Consider the following 26,375-nt stretch of genomic DNA (forward strand, 5'->3'; position numbering starts at 1 on the left):
ACTAGCACTCTATGTCATGGGTTATATGAGCTGGATGCTTTTTCAGTTGATTAGTCGGTCTATCTAGCATCCACTCTTACTCCTACTATGTCACAAGCGGAGTTATGGCATGCTCGCATGGCGCATGTAAACTATGGTAGCTTGATATCTATGCAACATACACAAATGCTTAATGGTTTACCTCTCTTGGAGATACCTCCTGAGCATATATGCGAGGGATGTATTTTGGGAAAAATGCATCGTTTTTCATTTCCCTGTGATGTTGCTTTTGGAGCAACTACCAAGTTACAGATTGTGTACTCAAATGTATGTGGCCCTACGCATATAAAATCATTGGGTGATTACTATTGTTTTATCATTTTCATTGATGACTTTACTCGTTTCTACTGAGTCTACTCTTTGGTGAAAAAAAAAGTGTATGATGCATTTTTGGTTTTTGTAGCACTTCCTGAAATTCAATCTGGTTGCAGGATGAAGACTCTCCGTTCGAACCGAGTGGGGGAATACATGTCCTCTATGTTGAATTCTTTTTAGAAGCAGAAGGGCATTGTCCATCAATACACTACTAGAGATCGGTCACTCATGGAGATGGCCACAAAAGCAAAGAGCTTGCCACACAGTTTTTGAATGGAAGCCGTTATGGATGTTTGCCATGTCTTGAATAAGTTCCCCACCAAGACATTAAAGAATGTCATGCCTTTTGAGGCTTGGAACAGCCGAAAACCTTCTGTTGGGCATTTTCATACCTTTGGGTATCTTGTATATGCACACATTCCCAAGGTACTCAAGAAGAAGTTGGATAACAAGGTTGTTAAATGCATTTTTGTGGGGTACAGCAATGAGAGCAAAGGATATAGGTTATATGATCCTATCTCTAAAAAGGTAGGGATGTGCTTTTCAATGAAAAATCAAAATTATCCCTTGTTGATTTTGACACATCATGCTGCCAATGATGTATTTGAAGGGCTGCTACCCATTTCTTTCAATGATACAGCTGGAGTTTCAGCAAGTGAACGTAATGTTCAGCCAACTACTCCATTGGGTAATGCAGAAAATCAGCCCATGGCTGATCTGAATATTCAACAAGAGCTTGTACACAATCAGGAGGCTAGACAAATACCTAGATGGTATTTGCAAACTATGAAAGATAGTCATTCGGATGCTCCTATTGCTGGTTGTACTAGAAGGCAAGCTCGTATGCATGATGGCACACAAACCATGGAGTTTGTTATGGCAGCAAATACATTTGATGATGAGGAGCCTGAATGTATTGAGAATGCACAACATAGTGTGCATTGGATCATGGATGGCAGCAATGCAAGCTGAGTCTGATTCCATCATAAAGAATCAAACATGGGATTTAGTGTCTTTGCCTATTGGAAAGAAAGCCATTGGTACAAAGTGGGTCTATAAGCTGAAAAGTAATGCAGATGGATCCATTGACAAATATAAGGCCAGGCTTGTGGCCAAGGGCCATGCACAGAGGAAAGGCATTGACTATCAGGAGACATTTGCTCCTACCTCCCACATGACTACCATTAGGTTTATGGTTGCTTTGGCTGCCCATTATGCATGGACTGTGCATCAGCTTGATATAAAGACTGCATTTTTACATGGGGAACTTCAAGAAGTGTATGTACAACAACCCATTGGTTTTACAGTTGAGGGATCCGAACACTTGGTCTGTAAGCTGAAAGGCTTTATATGGTTTGAGACAAGCTCCTCGAGCTTGGCATGCAAAGATTGATGCTTTTTAGGTCTATGGCTGCTTTGGCTGCCCATTATGGATGGACTGTGCATCAGCTTGATATAAAGACTACATTTTTACATGGGGAACTTCAAGAAGAATTGTATGTACAGCAGCCCATTGGTTTTACAGTTGAGGGATCCAAACACTTGGTCTATAAGCTAAAAGGCTTTATATGGTTTGAGACAAGCTCCTCAAGCTTGGTATGCAAAGATTGTTGCTTTTTTACTCAGCCAAGGGTTCATAAACAGCTCATCAAAGTCTACCCTTTACATGATCTTTTGCTTACAAGGACAGATGCTGATCAGATTTCAGCATTTAAACAAAATTTGCAACAAACTTTTGAGATGTCAAATTTGGGGCCTTTGCACTATTACTTGGGCATTCAGTTCATTCATGATGCTAGAGGCATTGGATTATCACAGTTGAAATACATTGGTAAACTTCTTGAGAGGTTTGGCTTATAAGATTGCAAGCCAGTTTGTACACCAACTGAAGTTGTGATTGCATGATGACGACGACTTATTTGATATCCATACATATGCTCCAACAATTGGATGTCTTATCTACTTATGCAACACAAGGCTGAACACAGTTTGCAATTTCAGCCCTGAGCAGATATATGCATCAGGCACGCATGTCACATTGGCAAGCTGTCAAGCGTGTTTTCCGTTACTTGCAAGGTACCAGAACTCTTGGATTGGTTTATGCCAGGAGGGGGCACTGCACTTACATGCTTACAGTGATTCTGAATGGGCTGGTGATTATGATTCTCGTCACGCCACTAGTGGAAATTGTTTCTTTCTTGGTTCATCTTGCATCTCTTGACTTAGCAAGAAACAATTCACTATTGTCACATCATCATATGAAGTTGAATACAAGGCAGCTTTCACTACCACACTTGAATGCGTATGGCTTAAGACGCTTTTTAGTTGATTTGGATGTATTTGTCACGGAGCCTACTCCTTTGTTCACTGACAGTCAAAGTGCCATTGCAATGACACGAAACCCAGTGTTTCATGCACACACAAAACACATTGAGATCCATTATCACTTTGTCAAAGAGAGGCACCAAGCCCCCTATTACCACTTATACCCTCACCAATCCAGACAACGCCTCCCCCGTGGCCATGCACCTTCCTGCCAACTTATCCCAGCAACTCATCATCATCCCCCCTAAATTCAGCTAGGGGATGGCCCACCAGTCTTTGAACTTCATCAATGGGTTCTTGACTAAGCAGCAACATCAACATGAAGACTTGGTGGCACAGGTGGAGCGGCTCAAGCAAACCAACACCGCCCTCTCCGAGTAGCTCCACAAAAGGACACTACTCTCCGGAAGCATCGGCAAAGGCTAGAGGCATACCAACACAGCTAGTTGCCTTTGCGAATGACATCAAGACTAGAGCGCAACAGCTGAAGCGAGACAATGTCTTCCTTCAGTCCGCAGGCAGTAGGACTGTGATGATGTGGCAGGCTATGTGGTAGCAGGTCTGTATAGGAACAGCAGTCACTTGGTTGGAATCAGCTCCAAACTGCGTGAAGAGGGCTGGAAATCAAGTGCCAATGGATGGAGATAGCAATGGACAGCTTCAACTGAGATGTCCTCCGCGAATGGGGTGTGGGCAGCAAGTTGAAACACCTGAAATCTGCAAAAATGAGATTATAGACTGAATTGGAGTGGATGGCTTATCACTACAAGAGAAAGGCCCTATAGTCACGCACTGTACACGCAACGTTTCTTTTAAATAAACAAGGTTTCTTTATTAATTAAGCATGTTTTGGGGATGTTTAAGCAAAGCTAATGAATTTTTAGCTCAACAAGTAGAATTGGCACGGGTACTGTCAACTTGCTGGGATGGAGGAGGTGGAGGGGCAAAGATTTATGGATGAGTCAGGAGCTATGTCTAGGCATTAGAGTTTGGCTGGTCCGGGACTAGGAGCAAGAGTTGATCATGGCAGCCAAGAGTTCTCGGTGGAGCTTTTCCCATCGCTCTAGCCATTTTGCTTTCTAGTCATGCTGAGTTTCTCAATGATCTCTAAGGCGAGCGGGGTCGTGCCATTTGGACTCTCTACTTAGGCTACTCTAGTCTCTCTCCCTCCTGCAAGCTGTCCTACCTGCGTTTTTAGTCTTTCTCTCTCTTGCAAGCTAACCTGCCTACGTTTTTAGTCTTTCTCTCTTCTCACTGCTGTCTGCATCAGATCCAGCTTCTCACTGTTGCATTTGCTGGTGTTCGACATCCAAATGCTGCCTTGCTACAATTCGGGATCTGTTCAAAGTACGACACACTCTCCAACTCATTACTCCTGCCCTAATCCTTGAGATACAAGAGTTCAAGGTACGGTATTCATTCACTGCATAGTGTCTTTGCTGCATGAGCATCGTATATTCAATAGTCATATCACTTCATTCATTCACTGTGTTCATTGTCTCTGATTTACTCTAACCCTAACTGTGTTCTTTTATCAGTCTATGCTTTGTCGTACGGTTTCTGTTTATGTTTCTGTGTTAGGGCATTTCTTTATATGGTATCAGAGCCTGGTACTCTCTAAGAAACCTAGGCCTTGGATCTGAAAGCTCTACACAAAAGCAAAAACAACAATAGATTCAAATGACTTCGAACACAACAACATCGATTCAGTCTCCAGAACCAACTATGCCGAGAACCGAGCAAGACTGAGCCGATCAGCTTGCTCTACAAAGTTCCAACATGGTGGAAGACACTTTTGATTACATGGAAGAAAAGCTAGGCAAGCTGACCTTTGAAGAATACAAACTGATCATAGCTTATGGACGAAAGAAGATTGAGGAGCTCGATCAAAGGATTGCCCTTCATGAAAAGCTTCTAAATGAAGGTATACATGAATTTCTCTCTTCAGATGTTACGCATAAATCTGATGATGTTGCAGGGCCGTCAAGACCTCCATCAAGGATGGGCCCTCCTCTTGGGGAACAAGACCCGGAGTATGTTCCTTTCTTTCATCCTCTTCCGTCCACTCCAGTGCAAGGTACTTTGGATTCGTCTTTTGTTCCTTCTTCTTTTACCTCTTCTGCTTTGCAATATTCTGGTAGAGATCATGTGGAAGAAAGAGTCCAGTCTGTTGAATACGGAAAAGGTCCTCCTGAGGACTAGTTCTTGTATATTAACACACATCATCGTGGGGATTATAAGAAAAAGCCAGGTACCTTTTCTTCTGACCTTCCTTCTTTTCTGTCTACTTCACAAAATCAGGATGAATTTGGTGTTCCTTTTTCTTCATTACATGGTGCATCATCATCTTCACATTTTCATTTCCAATCATTAAATGATAAAAATGAACAAACTGCATCTGCACCTCACACACCACATTTTCAAAACCCACCTATCCCACCGCATTCTTCCGTTGCTTCTCCACTTCCATTCACATCATTTACATTTCCATTTCTCACACCTCATGTCACACCGGGGGGTTATGGAAACATAGGCACATCCTTTAGGACCTCATCCTTCCCTCAACTGGGTGGTGTTCCACCTACTTCACACACATTTTCGAGATCCTTGCAGTCTGGGTATCTCCCCCAGTCTCTCCCGAGTGTGAATCAGTTGACTCCACAGTTTGCCTCCATGGGTTTACCTAGTGGACCTTCTGGTCATATTGTTGTGCCCCAGCCTAACTTTGGAGAGGGCTTCCGTGTCCCAGTGCCTCCACCTACACCGACACCTTATGGAAACATTCATGTTCCAGTGCCTCCGCCTCAATCGGCACTCATTGGACACTCACAGCCTACTCCTCCCTACCCACCTCTACCCATCCTCCTACCTATCAGACATATCCACCTCCACCATCTTATCCCCCACATCCATCTTACCCCACCTACCCGACACCTCATGGTTCTAGCTCATCTTCTGCCAAGTATGCAATGATAAGACTCGTTTTAATAGGCCAAACTTTACCACTTGATCGAACTTGATGAGATATGTCCTTAACTCCAAGGACCTATGGGATCTTGTACAGGGGTTGGAACCCCAACCCAATCCCGCACTTGTCCCATACATGGTTATTCACTCATGGAAGGCTAGGAATGCCTCCGCTATTGTCAAGCTGATGCAGGGCTTATTGCCTGAGTTTCATTCTTAGCTTCAACATTTTGACTTAGCGTCTAAGCGATGGGCACACTTGGCTGACCGCTATGTGGCTCGAGATAGGACCCGTCATATCAATCTTTACCATGAGCTTCAGCTTTTCAAAATCATTGACCAGGATGACTTGAAAGTCAAGTTGCCTAAGTATCGGCATCTTCTCGCTGAATTATCCACTACAGGGACTCTTGTTCGATCAGTATCATATGAGTTTCTCTTCAGAGGGGACTCTTGTTGCTCATTCTCAGAAAGGGCAACAAGGGAAGGGAAAACAAAACCAAACCTCCACTCAAAATCAAAATCGAAATCAAAAGCAAAAGTAAAATCAATCCGGGGAATCACAAGGAACATCCCAATCTCTCAAACCTTGATGGCAGAATGTACCTAAAAAGAATAGATATTGTCAACATTGTCAAAAGGCTAATCATTTTGACGACGAGTGTTGATCAAAGGCAAGAGGCACAGCACCAAAATCTAGGTCACAGACCCCCGCCCCTCAGTCGGGCAACCCCCAGCAAGGAAGGCATAGTGATGGCAAGGGACAGTTTAAAGGTCAGACTTATACTACCACCGCTCAACCATCTCAATCGACAACGTTCTCAACTCCAGAGGGCTTGTCTAATAGGTCTGCAAAGGCCCATATCGTCTCCATAGAGGCATCAAATGCAAGTCTCGTCCACATCTGTGAGTTGCCTCCTGATGAGGTTACCGCAAAGGCCCACTCGTCACAGCCAAGCACTTCAGCTCCTGTTTGGATTGTGGGCAGTGGGGCTACACATCATATGACTCCTATAGCGGACATTTTTCATTCCCGAGCCCCTATAGCCGAACGGGTCCACGTAGGAAACAACTCCTCGATCAAGATTTAGACTCAAGGTTGCGCCAGTTTTGCCACTGATAAGGGCTCGGATCTAGCTTCCTTGGACAAGCTATATCATGTCCCTCAGCTTGGAATGAACTTGTTATCTATTTAGCAGCTTTGTTGATCGGGGCGAGCAGTCTTCTTTACAACCACCACAGTCGAGGTCCTTGACTCTCAGACTGGTTTAGTGATTGCTCGCAGTGAGGCACAGCCTAATGGCCTATACCACATGACACATTTTCTGACCAAGCTGACAGCTGAGGGTTCCATGTTCCATAGCTTCCAGGCCTTAGCCACATCTCGGGAGCCTACGAACAATGAGCGCCTTTGGCATTTTCGCTTAGGGCATCTTGGTTATGACTCTCTTTATGAGTTGTCACGCCGTGAGCTGGTTAAGGGCCTTCTACGCTTGAAGCTAGCTCGAGATGTCTGTAAAGCATGTCAGCTCAAGAAGCACCACCATACCCCATTCCCTCACTAAACCTCACATCGTGTTGAGGTGCCTCTTAGATTGATTCATGTTGATCTCTGTGGGCTGACATCCAGTGCCGCCTTAAATAGCATGTTGTACTTCTTATAGTGGATGATCACTCCAAATACATGTGGGTGTACTTTCTCAAGCATAAGTCAAATGCTTCCACATATTTTTCCACTTGGGTGCTACTCATTCATAACCAAACTAGTTGTCGTGCCGGTTGCATAAGGAGTGATACGGGTGGTAAGTTCATCTCCCACGAGTTTTCAGAGTTTCTACAGAAGCATGGCATCTCCCACCAGCTCACATCTACGAAGTCCCCTTCTCAGAATGGCATCGTAAAGCGTAGGAACTCGACAATCATGGAAATGGCACGCTCTATGCTATTCACAGTAGAGCTCGTTGAGCGCCTTTGGGTCGAGGTTGTTAACACTTCGGTGTACATTCTCAATTGGTACCCGACTGCGGAAAGACCTCATATGAGGCATTTTTTTGACTCTCGGTCTGTCATTTTCCACTTCAGAGTCTTCGAGTGTCGTACATACACACACGCCTAATGACAAGATAGGCAAGCTCACTCCCTAAGCTGATCTCCTTATTTTTGTGGAATATTCCTCTAAAGCGAAAGTCTATCATCTGTTTAATCCTCGGACAAACAAGGTGATCGTTAGGCGGGATGTCGTCTTTGACGAGAGGGATATCGTGTAGTCCTCTGCACAAGACTCCGTTTCAATTCCTTTTTCCACATCATCAGAGATCGTGCTTATTGAGCCTAGTCTACTTCCCGCTCCTAACATTTCCGCAAATTCTTCCGCTCTGAGGCCCCCTCCTCGAGACCCATTACCTTGTTGCTACCGGCAGACCTTGCGGGATTCAAGGATCCTACCACTAGATTCCACTCCGGAGGGACCTAGAAGATCTGCTCGACTTGCTCCTTAGGCACCATTCGCGTCGCTTTTTACAACTCATTATATAGCGCATTTTGAGTCGGATACATGGCAGCAGGAGGCTCTTCAGCACCCTCAATGGTGAGAGACTATGGAGAAGGAGCTAGAGAGTATTGACCGAAATGAGACTTGAACATTGGTGGATCGTCCGAGCCATAAGAATGTCATTGGGACAAAGCGGATTTTTAGGACCAAGCTAAAAGCTAATGGGACTTTAGACACGTACAAGGCTCGCCTTGTCATGCAAGGGTTTCGACAAAAGCATGGCATTGATTATGAAGAGACCTTTGCCCCTACTGCACGGTTGACTTCCTTTCGGTTGCTACTCGCGCTAGCCACTCACTGCGGTTAGCCAATACATTAGATGAATGTCAAGAGTGCCTTCCTGAATGGTTTCTTGGAGGAGGAAGTCTATGTGGAGTAGCCACCGGGCTTTTCTTTAGGGACCCCTAGGAATAAGGTATTCCGCTTGCATAAAGCTCATTATGGGCTGAAGCAAGCGCCACGGTCTTGGTTCCATAGGATGGATGAGTTCTTGCAGACTCACGGATATCATTCTATCCCTTATGACCCGAACTTATATGTTCAATCTACTGCAGAGGGGATTAGCTATATCTTGCTCTATGTTGATGACTTACTTATCACATGCTCAGATTCTACTGCCCTAGCAGAAATCAAGGCTAAGCTTAAAGCTACATTTGAGATGACAGACCTTGGTTTATTGTCCTATTTCTTGGGGATGGAGATAGTTCGTTTTGGGGGTAGTATTTTTGTGTCACAGCAGAAGTATGCACTTCAACTCGTGGACATTTGTAACTTCATCCGCACTGTCACGATGACATGATTGTAAAAGGGCACTTGGACAAGTGAACAATTCCCTTGCAAGGGCACTGTCCCAGTGGCACTGTTGCATAGCATTTTGCATGAGCATGATATCTTGCATCTCCCTTTGCATTACCCCATGCATGAGTAAAAACCCTAAAACAGAGAACGGTTCAAGAGAGTTTAGTGGAAACCCTAATTTTTTGGGCACCCTTCCACATCTATAAATAGACAGGCTGCCCCCATTCAGCCTCATTCCGTCTATAAAGGTTTCTCACTCCACATGTAAATTTCAGCCATCAACCTCCTTCCACGTGGCTGTCCAACCCTCCAGACTACTGCCACTCCATCCGTGTTTGCTCCTATAGCTAGTGCTTTCATCCATGTTGACGTCAGCTGCTGGCGACATTATCATCTGTTGCGATCTGATCATCCAGTCATCGCTAGCCACATCAGACACTGTTTTAACCTGCTGTTTACAGCAAACTGTGCACGGTTTCCAGCCTCCAATCAGCGGTACACTAATGCGATTACTAGTTTCCAACCTCCAGACTGCTGCGTTTTGGTGACCAACCTGCTGCCATTCACTATTCAGCACTCCTACACTCCGACTGGTGGTCACAACCTTGGGATCCGTCTCCGGTGGACGTCACACTCCGACATTGCTCTGCCCTTGAGCACACTATACACTCTTACATCCATTTACAGCATTCATTGACATTCGAGTTTCTGTGCTTGAGTTTTGAGTTTTGAGTTTTGAGTTTTGAGTTTAGGGTTTTAGTTTTTCCCTCTGTGTCTGTCTGTCGTGTTTCTCTCGTGGTCGTACACTTTGTGTGTCCTCAGTGCAAACCCTAGGAGTTTTCTTCACATGATACCATGTCAAAAGACGACGTACCAGCAAGACAGTAGGGTTTGGAGAGGAACACGGAGTGAACTCGGCAAACATTGAGAAGAGAAGAGAAGAGAGAAGAAACTCTGATAAATGGAATGATGAAGAACTGAATCATGGAGTGAATGTGATACAAGGGAACAAGGGTGTCGTAGCACAAGGAAGATGATGAAGACAGCCACGAACCATGAACCGCAATGCCCTCCTGAAGGGGTGTGAGAGCAGTGGAGAGGCTAGAGAAAAGAGGTGACGGCTGATTCACATTGCGGTTCATGGTTCGTGGCTGTCTTCATCATCTTCCTTGTGCTATGGCACCCTTGTTCCCTTCTATCATATTCACTCCATGATTCAGATCTTTATCATTCCATTCATTAGAGTTTCTTCTCTCTTCTCTTCTCTTCTCAGTGTTTTCCGAGTTGGGGTGTTGAGCTAAAAATGCATTAGCTTTACTTAAACAGCCCCAAAACATGCTTAATTAATGAAGAAACCTAGTTTATTTAAAAGAAACGCGATCCTAGAGAGTTTCTGTGTCCCATAAGCACAAACCCACTTGGGAGGGCCCAAACTTTCTATAAATACGCATGTTGCCCTCCATTAGGTCTACAATCTCGTTTTTGCATATTTCAAGTGTTTCAGCTTGCTACCCACGCCCTGTTTGTGGAGGACATCTCAGCCGAAGCTGTCCATTGTTGTCTCTATCAGTTGGCGCTTGATTTCCAACCCTCTTCGCGCAGTTTAGAGCTGATCCAGCCAGGCGACTGTTGTTCCTATGCAGACCTGTTGCCGTACAATCTGCCACATCATCACACTCCTATTGCCTACATTTTTAATCTTTCTCTCTCCTGCAGGCTGCCCTGCCTGCGTTTTTAGTTTTTCTCTCACCTATTGCCTGTGTTTTCAGCCTTTCTCTTGCAAGCTGTCTTGCCTGTATTTTTAGTCTTTCTCTCTCCTCATTAATGTTTGCATCAGATCCAACTTCTCACTGCTGCGTTTACTGGTGTTCAACATCTAGAGGTTGCCTTGCTGCGATTCGTGATCCATTCAAAGTATGTCACACTCTCCAGCTCATTACCCTTGCCTTGATCCTTGAGACACAGGAGTTCGAGGTATAGTATTCATTCATTGTATAGAGCATCGTATATTCAATAGTCATATCACTTCATTCATTCACTATGCTCATTGTCTCTGAGTTACCCTAACCCTATCTGTGTTCTTTTATCAGTCTATGCTTTGTCGTACGGTTTCTGTTTATGTTTCTATGTTGTGACATTTCTTTACAGCAGCGAGACGGCAGGGTTTAAGGGGAGGAACACGGAGTGAACTCGGTAAACATGGAGCAGAGAAGAAAAGAGAGAAGAAACTCTGATAAATGGAATAATGAAGTTCTGAATCATGGAGTGAATATGATACAAGGGAACAAGGGTGCCATAGCAAAAGGAAGATGATGAAGACAGCCACGAACCACGAACCGCAATGTCCTCTTGAAGGGGTGTGAAGGTAGTGGAGAGGCTAGAGAGAAGAGGTGACGGACTGAATGAATCACGCGTAAGGAATGAATGAGAGAGTGGCCTATAATTAGGCACAGTCAGTCTAGGATAGCGCCCCTTTTTGGGGTTGCAAATCCTAAACACAAAACGCAAAAACGCAAAAAAAAAAAAATGCAAACTCCGGGTGAAGGGTAAAGGGTTAGCTAAAAATGCATTAGCTTTACTTAAACAGCCCCAAAACATGCTAATTAATGAAGAAACCTTGTTTATTTAAAAGAAACTCATCCTAGAGAGTTTCTGTGTCCCATAAGCACAAACCCACTTGGGAGGACCCAAACTTTCTATAAATACGTATACTATCATCCATTCTGTCTATAATCTCGTTTTTGCATATTTAAGGGGTGTTTCAGCTTGCTGCCCATACCCCGTTCGCAAAGGACATCTCACCCAAAGCTGTCCATTGCTATCTCCATTAGTTGGGCGCCTGATTTCCAGCCCTCTTCACACAGTTTGGAGCCGATTCCAACCAGGCGACTGTTGTTCCTGTGCAGACCTGGTACCACACAGCTTGCCACGTCATCACAGTCCTACTACCTGCGTTTTTTGTCTTTCTCTCTCCTGCAGGTTGTCTTGCATGCATTTTAGTCTTTCTCTCACCTGTTGTCTGCGTTTTTAGTATTTCTCTCTCCTCATTGTTGTCTGCATCAAATCCAGCTTTTCACTACTGCATTTACTAGTGTTCGACATCCGGAGGCTGCCTTGCTGTGATTCGGGATCCGTTCAGAGTACGACACTCTCTCCAGCTCATTACCCCTACCATGATCCTTGAGATACAAGAGTTCGAGGTACAGTATTCATTCACTGCATAGTGTGTTTGCTGCATAAGCATCGTATATTCAGTAGTCATATCACTTCATTCATTCACTGTATTCATTGTCTCTGATTTACCCTAACCCTAATTGTGTTCTTTTATCAATCTGTGCTTTGTCGTACGGTTTCTGTTTATGTTTCTATGTTAGGGCCTTTCTTTGCACTACCATTCTGTATCAAGCTCGACCGCTATATTCAAGCTTGTTGCCCTGCCTCGGACGACCGAACTGTCTATATTCCAAATCCTTTCCGACCGTCCACTCAGCAACCTTGACAACAAGGCCAAGCATACACTACCAATTGGCAAAGGTAAATAGGTCGCCGCAGGGGAGCATGACGTCGCCCTGAGCAAGGTGGACCCTTCACCCAAGCCACTAGCTCCGAATTTCTTCACTTTTCCGCCAGCACCAATTCCACCGACCCCAAGTGGTAGCTCATGGTGGAACACTACAAGGTGCTCAAGCAACGTTATACAAAAGAAAAGGAGCGGATCTAGGTGCTTTAACAAGTGGTATTGGAACTGAACCGAGACTGGAAGACAGAATTCGACCTCCTTTGGCAAAAAGTCCCAAAAGAAGCGTAGGCTTGAGTGGCTCGAGAGATGAAGAAGGCCGACATTTGTTGCCCCAACCAGGATTCCGCAAACCACCCTTCCCAGAAGTGCCACCGAAGTGCGAGACTCCAACCCAAGGCTGAAGCCCGAACAAGAACCGTGCCAAAGCCCGATGCTCGAACCCCCCAACCCCAATGACCCAAGCCAGGATCAGGGAGACATCGATCCTCATCTAGACAATCCACTCTCTGAAAACACCTCCGCCTGCACTTCCGAAATCATGAAGTTAGCTAGCATCACCCAACTCCGAGCTCCCCTGACTCAATCCAAGGCCCTCTTCTTCAAACGTTGGCACCAGATCCACACCCTCCTCAATGCCGAGTCCCGACACAAACTCGAACTGGAAGGAGTCCATGCCTACCTCCTACGGATCACTTTCGGCCAAGCTCATCTACCACAATGTTCCACAACCGCCCCTCTGGACTCACATTGACCTATGGCTACACTCACACCACCTCCAATACAGCCCCCTCCCACCGCTCCACCACCCACCAAGAGGCCCAACACCACCTCGACTTTGGTCCCCCACCTAATTCCAACCTAGCTCACCCTCTACTACCTCCCCTTCCACCACCAGCCATTCTAGCCCCCACCTCCGCCACCACACTAGTTGCAAGCTAATGATGCGCCCAACACAAAACATGATAGCAACATGAGTGACTAGTTTTGTGGGTCTGACTCCACCTTGCGTACCAGTGTTAAAGGTGGCGGCATTCAACAGCATTTAAGCTAGAGTCACCAGCGGCAAATTAAGGAGTCAACTAGTCCACATCCAATAAATGCTATGGCACACGGCACATGGGCAGAGAGAATGTTCCATGGTCTGATATGGCACATGGGCAAAGAGAATGTCTTGTTGAAAGCAATGGCCTATATTAAGAAGGGGAGCCAATCATGGTAGTTGGTTGTTGTTCCAGCATACTCATACTCTCGAAGGTCAAGCCGCAAAGGGCCCTCTTGCTCCATGCCGTATCCTACCTGAGTCTTTTTGCTGGCCTTCTTTGACTGGCATCCTGGGTGCTCTCTAACAATAGAGCTATATTGTACTATCGACAGTCATCGAGCTTGGCAATAGTACTGCCTTGATCATTGTATCTTGCAATTGTTTAGTCCCCTGTATTGTGTTGCGACTATTTGGTCCATGATTGATGTACTAATTTCTACTTCAATAATACATTGTGGATTGAGTTTGAGTACACTTGTGTTTGATCTCTATGTTGTGATTATGTCTCGCTCTCCAACCTGGGCACTATATGTCAAAAGTGATGTCAATGTCTCTCTGTCGGCTCTGAGTATGCCTATCGTCAATTCTGTGGCAATTGTGCTTGGACATCAATTACAAGCAACGGCATACTTTGACTTGTGAGGCATTCACTAATATTTGGATAAAGATCATCTATACTTTTAGAGGCTGTTCAAAGCAATTCCATGGAGAGACAAGAGGCCTTTCTAATTATTTGGGATCAAACATCATCTTCCATAAAGGCATTTATTACAGATTTTTTTACTATTTTTAAAATGTTATCAATGACTATCCTTGAGGGGTCTTTTATTAAATTTTCTTTTTAGGAAATAACTTAGTTATTCATAGCTTTCTAACTAACAATCCTCACCTCCCCTATTCAATAAGACACAAGTATACACATTTGAACTTACACGGGCTCTCTCTCTTTGAGCTCTTTGGTACCAAAAAACATGATAATGGCTCCTAGGGAACTTCCTCAACTATAGGAGACATTAATGGTGTTATACCATTAAAGAATGAAAGTCCCACCTTTGCACACCTCTTACTCTACGTCCTTCAGCTCCTCTCTTGTAGAAACACCTAATCCTCATGAGTTGTTATTGTAGTTTGCTAAGCAGTTTGCCTAGTATTTGCTTTCATTTCCAACTTAAAAATTCAAAAGCAGGGTCATGTAAATAGTTTCATAAGTATTCTTCAAGCACATTAACTATGAAATATTATTGCATCATTTGGCTCATGTTCTACTTGATTTGTAATTTGAAGAAATGTTGATTGTTTTCCTCTACTTCTTGTCAAGCTCCATATCAATCATTTTTGCCATAAATATGACATGAATCATTATCTTCCATGTTTAGACCATTTGAACATGAAAATTTCGTAAACACATTCCTTTGACATCAGTATCAAAGTCAATCAGCTTGACCAAACAGTTCTAGGACTAAAAGGTTCTCCTAACAGATAGTTGACCTTCTTTAGTGTACATAAACTAATGGCTAGTACCACAGGAACAAAACTCTACCACTTGTTTGCTTCCTAGCTACTTTGCATGCCAAGGAAGTCACCTCGAAAGAGGCAAGAGAAATCAGTAAAACTTGCTGCTCCTCTCAAAATAAAGTCTCGCAATGATTAGGGTGGAAATAATGGCTTCCATTGAAATACCAAGTATGGTGCTCTACTTGTGGAAGGCCTGTATGAAAGGGTCGCACTAACCTAAAAGAGGCTTTTTTCGTCACCAAGAAACTCGAAAAATCCAAATCAAAAACCTATTAATATCATATAGTCAACATAAGCATACGCTTTTTCTCATTAAAATAGAATCAATTTGTTTTTACCTTTGCCTTACTTTTGCATGTTGTGCCAAATACCTTATACCTGTGAAAATAAAAACAGGGGCGGGGGGGGGGGGGGGGGGGGGAGAGGGGAGACATGAGGCATCAATAATTGTCCTTGAAGAAATTAAATCAAGTAGGTACACACTACATGCTAAATCAAGATGCAAAATCAACTCCAGTATAAAGGGAACTAAGACTGAATGCAGGATTTTGAACTTCAATCAGTACATTCACAGTGGAGCAACATTAATTTCAGCATTGCAAAAATGAACTTATTAATAGATGAATAATAAACTTCAATAACTGTGACTAATGCCAGGAAATCCACAACCGCATCATTGAGATCACCCCCTCTGAAAGGGATGGGGTGTACGAGGAAACCACTGGAGAAGGTGGAGGATGGAAAGGAACCTATTGAAAAGATGGTGCACAAAAAGGAACGGTTGTAGCAAGAGACAACTGCCTCGAAGGACCCTGCATAACAAAAGGAGAATGGAACCAGTAAGCCCACTCTCCTACCAACCTATCGCCACAACAGCTTTTGTAGAAGAATCCTCAATACAAACAGCCTACTCGATGAAGACAACCCTAGTACCAAGCCTAGTAAGGCCACAAACTAAGAGGAGTGAAAAGCCAAAGTCCAAAACATAAAGGGCATGTGAAAGGGAGCTCAATGCATGATCCAAAAACAAAAATGTGCCAACACCACTAATAGGCACCGATGCAATGTCACCAACATGATTGACCCTTAGAAGGGCATAGATCCTACAACAAATCGCCTCATAGAGTCATATGACTTGAAGCTCCACTATCAAGCAGCAAAGGCCTCTCAAAAGATGAGACAACCACTGAAGAAGTCTCCTCCAACTAAACAATATGAAGGAACATTGACTCGTGGGTAACCGCAACAGTAGAGATATAAGGATCGGATACTTAAGCTCCATCATTCACTCCCAGACAAAGGTGAAGGTACTTCTTCCAACCTATCTCCTTTGCATGTGTCCCCTTCCCACAATATGGACATTTAGGCTTCTTTAAATCGGAGTCAAGGCCTAAAGAACTCCCCTGTCGTTTAAGATTCGACTTCCGTTTCTTCTTCTTCTCCCCTCCCAAACCAACAACAAAAGCTTTGGTGGAGGTATATCCACTTGCAACCTCTTTCGCACGCTCATCATGCTCCAAAACAAGCGGAGCAAGCTCCTCCCATAGAACCTTCTCATGGATCCTCGATGTAAGAAGGCTAGTGTAGAAGACATCAAGCCAAGGAGATCGCAACTAAGTGAAAATAATCATGGCCATGTCCTCTAAAGAGATCATTCTACCAAGGGATGCAAGCTCAGCCCTCGCATCCTCTAACCTATTGATATCATCCTTCATGGAAGGAGAAAGAGCAAGCATCCATAATGTCTTTTGATGTTATAAAGAAGCATTTTTTGTCCAAACTTCCACTACTTTCCACAACGTATGCCATGCAATAGAATGAAATCCTATAAGCTCATAAAGAGAAAAGATCAAACTCTAGAGTTGAGCCCATCCCATAAGGCCACACGATCCATCAACGCTCCAACAATGGGATCCTCCAATGGACGAGGAATAGGGTGGGTAACAAACTCCCAAAGATTGAAGGTATCAAGGATACACTCCATCTTACAAGACCAAAGCAGGTAGTTTGAACCATCAAGCCAGTCTTCTTTGGGCAAAGAAGGAGTAAAAGCACCTGTATAGAGGGTGCCATGAATGGTATATGAAGGCTAGCACAACCGGTCTTCTATGAAATATGGAGAGAATGGGGAGGAGAGGACACCCATGCAAACGCGCTAGGTGACCTCTATTCTTCGCATGAACTAGCATGAGAAACACACCATCATTGTATGTATTGCTTTGGCCACATACGCCACATTGGCCTTTTAGAGATATTAATATACTCTTTCTTTCTTTCTTTTCCATGAGGGATGCAACAAATACTAGACTAACTCAAGGATATGCAGCGTTGGGTGGCTTGGAGAGGATGTGCTCAAAGGTGCAGTTTTAGGAACCCCATACCAAGATACGGCTCTTTGATACACTCGTCATCTCTACATTACTGCATGGAGTATAGATATGGGGCTCTAGTCTAGATTATCGCAGTTGATCATAGGTTGTAGATATAATGGTTGGAGGTTGATGCAAAGATCCCTTGTATCCATGATTTCCAAGATGATCAGATGTAAGGCCTTGATACCACAAGAGATCACCAAAGCTGAGCTACTAGCTACGCCAGTTGTAGTGGAGGCCCTCACATGATCAATCATTTATGTACAGACTATGGGATCTACCTAGACATAGATATGCACAACTAGCTCTTAAGTCCTCTCAATAGCTTGGCACGGAGGGTGACACTTCATGTTGGTATGCATAGATGTCAGCTTGGTTTGAGTCACATGGCTTTAGCATGGACAAGCTATCCATTGTTGTCAGGTACCAAAGGTGCGATACGGTATGGTATGATAAAATATGGTACTAAATGGTACCTTAGGATTTTATAAGGTACAATACGATATTAGTATGAGAGAAAAACTAACTTGATTATTTTGGACTAAAGATAATAGAATAGATGTTTAAAGTCTAAATAGCATTGCTATTAGACTATATAAGATGTATATTTAAGGGTAACATACCAAAACCTCATGCCACATGCACAACATACGCTACTATTACCTACAAGTTACGAGTACATAGATGGGAGTGGATACATCATACACAAGATTGTACAAATAAGAATAGACTTGAGAGAGAAGGTTGAGAAAGAGAGAGGCTAGAGAGAGAGAGAGAGAGAGAGGAGGCTTCAGCAAGAGAGAAAAGAGAAAGAAAGAAGGAAAAACAAAGAAAGGAGAAAGAAAGAAAGAAATACGTAGGCTTGGGGCAATGGCCAAAAAGGGCCAGTTCTTTCATACTAAATCGTACGAATATATACGGTACGTTACATAGATGGGAGTGGATATATCATACATAAAGGATCGTACAAATAAGAGTAGGCTTGAGACAGAGAGCACGTTGAGAAAGAGAGGCTAGAGAGAGAGAGAGAGGCTTGAGAGAGCTAGAGACACTTGAGAGAAAAAGAGGGTGTGAGAGGCTTGAAAGAGAGAGGGAGAGAGAGGCTTCACAAAGAGAGAAAGAAAGAAAGAAGAGAAAAAAGAAAGGAGAAAGAAAGCAAGAAAGTTGTAGCCTTGGGGAAGAGTGGCCAAAAAGTGCCAATTTTTCGTACTAAATCGTACAAATATGTACGGTATGGTACCATACAGATCGTACTATATGAATCAATCCGTACTACATACGGACACAACCTTGAGGCTACCCCCCCTCCAGTACTCCCTTGATGCACCATTGCTTACGCTGAGCACATTGGCAAGATTATCAAGATGGATCTCACCCAGCTAGATGTGAGGAGGACATGGTTGGCACCAGAACAAAAGCTAAGATGACATTCTATAGAGAGCATCTTCTCCAAACCACAAATGATGGATTTATTGTTCGCTCGAGATATATAGGCACCCACCTCTCACATGGAATTAAATGTGCTATTGGGCAGTTGTGTACTTCTTCACACCAATCAAAGATTGAGACTGGCAAATACAGTCCATACCACCAAAAAGGCGCATATGCCAGATATGTCAACTAGAACCAAAGACAAGGGAGCACTATATTTGCCAATGCCCAACATACTATGAGATTCAAGCCACTTCCACTATCTCTTTAGAGATGAATTCGGACCATTATCTAGAGTCATGGATTACACGAACCAGCAATGCCTTGGTCTCTTCCACTTGGAGATACGTTGGCTTCGAGACTTGCTCCTCAAGAGTAAAGCAGCTTTAGGACAGCAAGACCCCACTCAGAGACAACTTACTAATTTCTTCACAAGAGAGACCCAGGAGGTTTTAGAGCAGCTACAGCCCCAATCTTCTATGCATACACGAGGGGTATTGATTGATTGAGCCATCCACCTTGGTCAATCTAAGCATTTGAGACCCTGATACAAGCCCTAACACTACCACACACAAATATAAGAGATTATTGCCCGTGCTAGAGCCATACCTTAGGCTTCTACTTCCCCATGAGATCATATCTGTTGGAACTCTTTATTTGTCAGCTAGAGCTCTCTTTACTTATAGCCCTTGGTCTACGTGTATTGTTTACTACATTCTTATTTATTGTCCTTTTTTCAAACATTTGTACCATCACACAAATTATTGTAACTCATGGTCTCATAGGTCACTTTAGCCTTTTTATAGACATTAATATATCATTTCATTTCATTTCATATATATACCTCTCTTTTATTTCGTGAAGATAATTGAATTAAGTAGAAAATATTTACATCAGACCATCAGGTCAGCAGAGAAAAAAAGCACAAATACAACTAAAAGTCTACCACAACTACACATAAATGTCACTCGGAAAGGACAGCTGGAGTGGAGCAAACAATATCCAGCCTGGGAGAAGCAATGTCACGAAGAACCAGATCAGCTGAGACCATAGAGGAGATCTGCCATAACACTAAACCACGAACACGAGCCACATGACCATGGATACCCGACACTGAATCAAAAAGGAAGGCATTTCGAGTACGTCAAATATGCCACAGGGCTGTCCATCTAAGGAAATGGAAAAGGAAGGAATAATTTGAGTGCAAAGAGGACGAAGAAGTCATCTTTCCCATAATCCATGAACGAATTGATATCCGGTGTTGAGTTGCCGCGGACCACACACGGGAAACAAAACTCCAAATTTGTCTAGCAACAGGGCAAGAGACAAAGAGATGAAGCACTATTTCATCACATGTAGTGCAGGATTCCGCTCTTTCCTATATAAAATTTTGCAATATTTGACCAGGGATGATTCTCTATATATAGTGCCTTCAAAAGAACTAGCCTCAAGGTTGCCATATGCAAGTTAACATCCAACAAAGCTACTCTCCCCATCCTTTTAGGAGTATGCTACCACAAAATCCACACCTGGCCCAAGCGATTCCCTTTCTTTTTCCACAACATGAATTGGATAGGTTGAACCAATTCCAGAAAAGACTTTTTGGTCCAAGGAAGCAGAGGCAGGAAAAACGAAATCATACTGATCATGATGCATTGAGCAACCTTAAGTCTCACATGAAGAGGCCAGCCTTGAGACTTCTAGTACATGAACTGATCATGAATACGAGATGACATCCAATCTAGCAATGCACGGAGAGCTACATCCACACCAATAGGATAACCCAAGTGTCTGGTTATGTTTCCCTTAGAAATCACAATTCCATGCCAGCCCAAGGCCTGCAAATCATTCTCCGTGCAAGAAAGCAGTGTAGATTTCTGAGTGTTAATATGAAGTCTCGATGCCATAGCAAAAATATTCCATGCAACCATTGTTCGATTGACATTCGAGCAATCAACCTTAAGAAACATAAAGGAATCATCGGCCAAAGATTGCCCCAAAAGTTGGGCCCCACTGGGAAGAGTCAAACCAACAATTTCACCTTGATCGGCCAACTTGTCCAACAATGAAAGTATCGAGTGAGTGACTAAAGCAAACAGCAAACGGCTGAGAGGGTAGCTTTGCGGAAGAGACCACGATAAGGCAATTTCATCTGTGATCCCTCCATTAAGGGCGATGCGGGCTATAGCACCCTGAATAATGGTATCCACAAGAGAAATCATACGAGGCCCAAATCCCATGGTAGTCATTAACTACCGCAAAAAAGACTAACTAACATGATCAAATGCCTTTTCAATATCAAGTTGAAGCATAACAACCTACTGGGCTAGCTTTAGCATAGTCAATCTCCATTTGAACATTCAAAATGTTGTGCATTATATTCCGGCCCTTAATGAAACCATATTGGCATGGATGAACCAACCGCGGAAATACTTTCTGCAATCTGTTGGCAATTAGTTTAGAAAAGATTTTATATAAAGAACCCATAACAGAAATGGGACTCCATTGTTTCGAGGAGGATGGAGAGGGAACCTTAGGCGATTGTTGGTGGTGCAATTGCTATTTGGAGAGCAATGGATCCTTGGCAAAAGGAGGAACTAAAGCAGTAGGCACATCAAAGTATTTATCTCCGTGGCAAGAATAAGTACGAACAGGTTCCTATGTAGAGGAAGGGTCAAGAGGTACCATGGGTATGGAAGTCTCCTTTGCTTTCTCCTCATTGCACCGACCGTCCATCCTTGTATTTCCAAATCCAAAGAAGAAGGCGACTCATTTTCTTTAGATTGATCGGTCTGAAATGTTTGCGGCTAGGTAGAGGTTGATGGCATGTTTTGGTCCTTGTCCATGAGTTGATCCACCAAGGTACTCTTTCAATCTGGACATTCCGCCATGAAGTGGCCCAAGTAGGCACACAAGAAACAATGACCATCAAATGTATCCCCCTTTAGCTATAACCAAAGAGGCCACATACCGCTACATTTGAGGTACAAATAGTTGGGCCACTTTTTGGTAGTATCCCAGAGCATGCACAATCGGTTTCTATTGACTGCTTTTAGACTTTGGGATACTAGTACATGGCCTACTACAGCCAAGGCATCCTTGAGAAGGCCCCAATAAACAGCCGGGCAACTTTCGACTTCCACCCAGATTGGACATGCCTGCTTCAGCAAAGACTCGAAGTCTACCATTAGCCACCATGAAACAATGTGCACCAACTCTTTAAAAAAGCAAAGAGGCTGCTTAGCAAGGAGAAGATCTCGAGCCAAAGTGGAAAGGAACACAACCTCATGGAATCCGGGCAGACTAACAAAGTTCTTCTCCACACGATTGGTCTGAAGAAGAGATGTCAGTCACTAACGGATGCGGACTAGCACGTGCAGCCGGCCAATGAAGAGAACGGCACCTTGCTCGTAGAACATAGAAAACGAGCAAAGAACCTCCTAAGTATTGACCTATGTATCCAAAATCTCCTCCTTTGCACAAGCAAGAATAACTCAATCATTATGCTCAACATACTCTTCCAAAAAGGATTTTGCAAAGTTAAGCAACTGTTCCCGATTTGCTTCTTGCAAATCCTGCAAGGAGGAAGCCACTTGAGCATATAAGTGAGGCTGAGCATCACCCAAGTCATGGGCTTCAAGAGCAACAATAGGTTTAGCATGGAGATCCTTGTGTTTGACAGACAGCTGAACATCAGTGAGGGGGAGGAAACATCTCTTCAATGCAGGGCACCATGTCTTCTTCCAGCACCTTGTCTTCCACATCCATGTCCAGATCCAAGGCAGCACCAGCCTGATCCACATCCTCCATATTCAAGCTGGCCATGACAAGGCAGGGCAGTCAACTGTTCATGCTCTTCATGCGGTCAGCTGTGATGCCTGCAGGTACAGCAGGTTCGCAAACCTGCAGTACTGCACAGGAAAGGGCATCGCCAGGCAGCAACCTGCCATAGGGACAGCCCATACTCTAGGCAGAACGCAGGGACAGTACCTGCAGAAAGGGTGCAGGTCAGAAGGCGCACTGGGAAGGAGCCATCCCTCGCGCGCCCCCCCCCCCCCCCCCCCTTCTCTCTCTCTCTTTCATAGCCACCAAAAACATCAAAAACATTCAAAAACGAAATGCTAGAAATGCATCTGTAGGTTTCTTTCAGGAGGGGGTAAAACAAGAAACATGGGTTTTTTAATAATGGGATTTTTAATACTTTTAAACTACGGAAAGAGTTTTTAAACCTCTATGGAACTTTTTCTTGAACCAAAAAAGGCCAATTAAGCTCAAATGATAATACATGAGAGTCAATTGAGAATAATTATTACATATCCATGATCCATTATTGACGTATGTCAAAGTCTAGTCTTTGGACAAGCTATAATATGGTTCATGCCTCAAACATTATGATTCATATGGGACCATGGCAGCCCAACACCCACTGGATTTTTCAGAAGATCAGGACTAGGGACTTAAGGAGGAGCTTTGAGGTCAAATTCCTAGCAACTATTATTAGAGCCTCAAGACCTGTACTACCAGGGCTTCACTAGCTACCCTCCACTACAGCCGAAGAAAAGAGAAGGCAGCCTCTGCTCTTCAATCACCTTTTGAGATTAGATTCCGGCCACACTCTTGGACAAAGGACATAGTTAGTGTGGGAGAGATTCTCTTTACAGGTTGTTGTATCAGTGGCAGATTTGTTTGCATTCCCCAAGCCACCACAAGAGACTCGGAGATAGAGACTACAAGGGCTCAAGGGAGCCAGGGTTATGATTGAGGTTGTGACACAAGGAGTTCCACCAAAATGGAGGATAGATATAGGCACCTCTCAGACTTGGATCAATCTCTTCTCTAGAGGGGACATTCTTCTAGCACTCTTTGCGACTAGCAGAGATACAACATTTACGTTTATGGTTGAGGAGGATGGCCATCTCCAACAAGAGGACCTTGAGCAAACAACATTCACTGGATGCTCCAAACAGAGGATCAAAGTAGTCACTCATTTCGAGAGAAAGTGGAGCATTGACTCAAACCCAACCACCTATCTGGTTGATGGATGGAGATATTGGGCTTACCAAAGGAGACCTCCCAAAGACTATGGAGGGATCCGCTCATTGATAGACCTTGTGATGTGCCCTTCTTTGGCTACACTACTAGGTTGGGGAGGAGAATACAAATGAGCACAATCAAAGCATAGCCAACAGCCTCCCCCCATTGGCTCAAAGAGGGAATCACAAAGGAATTCCTATGCAACTTTTGGAGAAGGCTACATGATAGCTTCAAGCCTAGGAAGATTTCTCTCTTCCTATGCCTTGTAGCTCATAAGGGCCTAGCAATTGGCACATGGCTTGGATATGGCAAGGACCTAGTAGCACGTGCAAGATGTGACGAGCCAATCGAGACACAAAGACATTGCCTTTGGGACTGCCCTAGAACCCAAGAGGTGTGGAGGAGAGCCCTCAAGATGGTATTTCACGGTACAGACCATGGTGGCTACCTCAAGGGCTATAGCATGGGTCATAGATGGGGGCCCAGCATGTGGCTATGAGAATTTTCAAGGGAGCTACTCTTTTCTCATTATTGGACAGCATCTGAGCGCGATTCTCACTCCAGATTAGTCACAAGCACAGTGGACTTAGGGACATAGCCACAGATGGGAGTTGATTGCCAATATCACAGCCTGGTATATTTGGACTATGGATGCAGCCACGTCATTGACCTTTTGGATGTATCCACAAGAAAGACTCTATCAAGGATTTGGACAAAGATCGTTCACTCTCTCCGAGGGAGATGGGAGAGGATGCAGGGCAACTTTGAGAGGATAAGGAAGAGAAGAGAGGCTTTTCTATGATTATGGAATTCATGCACTTTTGTCCACACTATCCCTCATATGGTTTGGTATAACAGCCCACCGGATTGGTTGTTCACACAACCATTGTATCTCTAACGTACTTAGTTACTCTTCACAGAGTTCCTTGTACTTTGTATTTTACCTCAAAGTATTTGCTAAGGTGTTATCAATAGAAATTTCTTTTCTTTGAAAAAATTTTGAAATAAACATGTTACATATCCAATATGGAATGGGTTGAGTTGCAACATCATGATTCTTATTCCAAAACAAAATGACAAAATGTCAAAATCCAAAATGAATGATGATATATCATAGATATTTCTTAAATGACACTATAGTCATACAACCAACTCAAGAGATAAGAATAGAAATCAGAGTGACAGAGTCCAATAAGTAAACAAAGCCCCAAAAAAATAAGTCTATCATCCAAACTCCTAAGCCTTCAAGAGTCACTACTTTGACTCAATGTCATCATCATCAACATCACCAATCAGCATCATCACCACCACCGCACCACAACCATCATGATGATGTTTAACATTACCCGACACTTTTTGTCAAAAAGCCATGGTTTCTTGTTCCCTCCCTAACCCCCCCCCCCCCCCCCCGAAAAATAAATAAATAAATTTAATAAAATCATGTTTTTTACTATCAGAGGCGTTTCTTACTTAAAGAAATGTTTCATAAGTTTTAAATTCCACCCCCTCCCCTCGAAAAATAATTAAACAAATAAATAAAATTGATAAAATCATGTTTTTTACTATCAAAGGCGTTTCTTACTTAAAGAAATGTTTTGTAAGTTTTAAATTCAAAGAAATGGATTTCTTTGATGCTATGTGACTCTCTTTTTCTCATATTAGGTGATTTTTATCAATTATAAAACAAGTACAAGATTTCAAGATTACAAGGTGCAGTGTGGCTCTAGGCCATCATGGATAAACCAGATACAACTGATTTAGGAACAACAAAAGACAAGATTACAAGAGGCACACCTGACAGCATGGCCATGCTACAAAAGATCACGAGTTTTGACATGATTTCCCAACATGGGTCTGAGCCTTTGCCGCCAATGTCTCTAGTACACCGTCTCCAAAGAAGTCTCCAAGAACTGCAATAAGGGTTGGGTCTCTGATGTTCAACCCACGAGAAAGAAGGCACATCTATAGGGTAAGAAGTAGAGCTTAGATACTAGCAATCCCATGGAGTGATGACTCTACCAACAGCATCAAAGGCCAAATAGCAAGAGGGCCACATGCACGATGATGATTGGCTCAATTGCTACTGGTGCAATTGGTATTTGGAGGGCGATAGATCCTTGGCAGAAGGGGGAACTGGAGTGGTAGGCATGTCAGATGATTTATCTCCGCAATGAGAATAGGTACAGAGAGGGTGCTCTGTAGAGGAAGGCTCGGGAGATATTGCAAGTGCAGAAGTTTCCTTAGCTTTCCCCTTATTGCGTTGTTTCCAAATCCAAAGAAGGTGGTTGCTCATCTTTAGACTCTAAACGAACTGAAGTGTCTGGGGTTGGATAGAAGTTGGGTAGAAGTTGAAGGCATGCTTTGGTCCTTGTCCATGGGCTGTTCGCCCAGGGTACTCTTTCGGTCTTGACATTCTACCATGAAGTACCCAGTTGACCACACAAGAAAAAGTAAACAGCAAAAGTA

The 26,375-nt window shown here is 43.6% G+C and overlaps 1 protein-coding gene across 3 annotated transcripts in view; it reads right to left on the reverse strand.

Moving 5' to 3' along the window:
- The window catches only part of LOC148028368 (cyclin-C1-1-like), a 104,677-nt gene that overhangs the window by 23,748 nt on the left and 54,554 nt on the right, over positions 1–26,375 (reverse strand). For all 3 annotated transcript variants that reach the window (XM_087690188.1, XM_087690190.1, XM_087690189.1), the window contains one exon: positions 15,411–15,450. In XM_087690188.1, coding sequence (XP_087546314.1) covers positions 15,411–15,450 — 40 coding nt within the window. The remainder of the gene's footprint in view (positions 1–15,410; positions 15,451–26,375) is intronic.

The sequence above is a fragment of the Lygodium microphyllum genome, chromosome 12 (assembly GCF_053477565.2).
Source record: "Lygodium microphyllum isolate KBCC chromosome 12, Lygodium_microphyllum_v1.1.10, whole genome shotgun sequence".
NCBI lineage: Eukaryota > Viridiplantae > Streptophyta > Polypodiopsida > Schizaeales > Lygodiaceae > Lygodium > Lygodium microphyllum.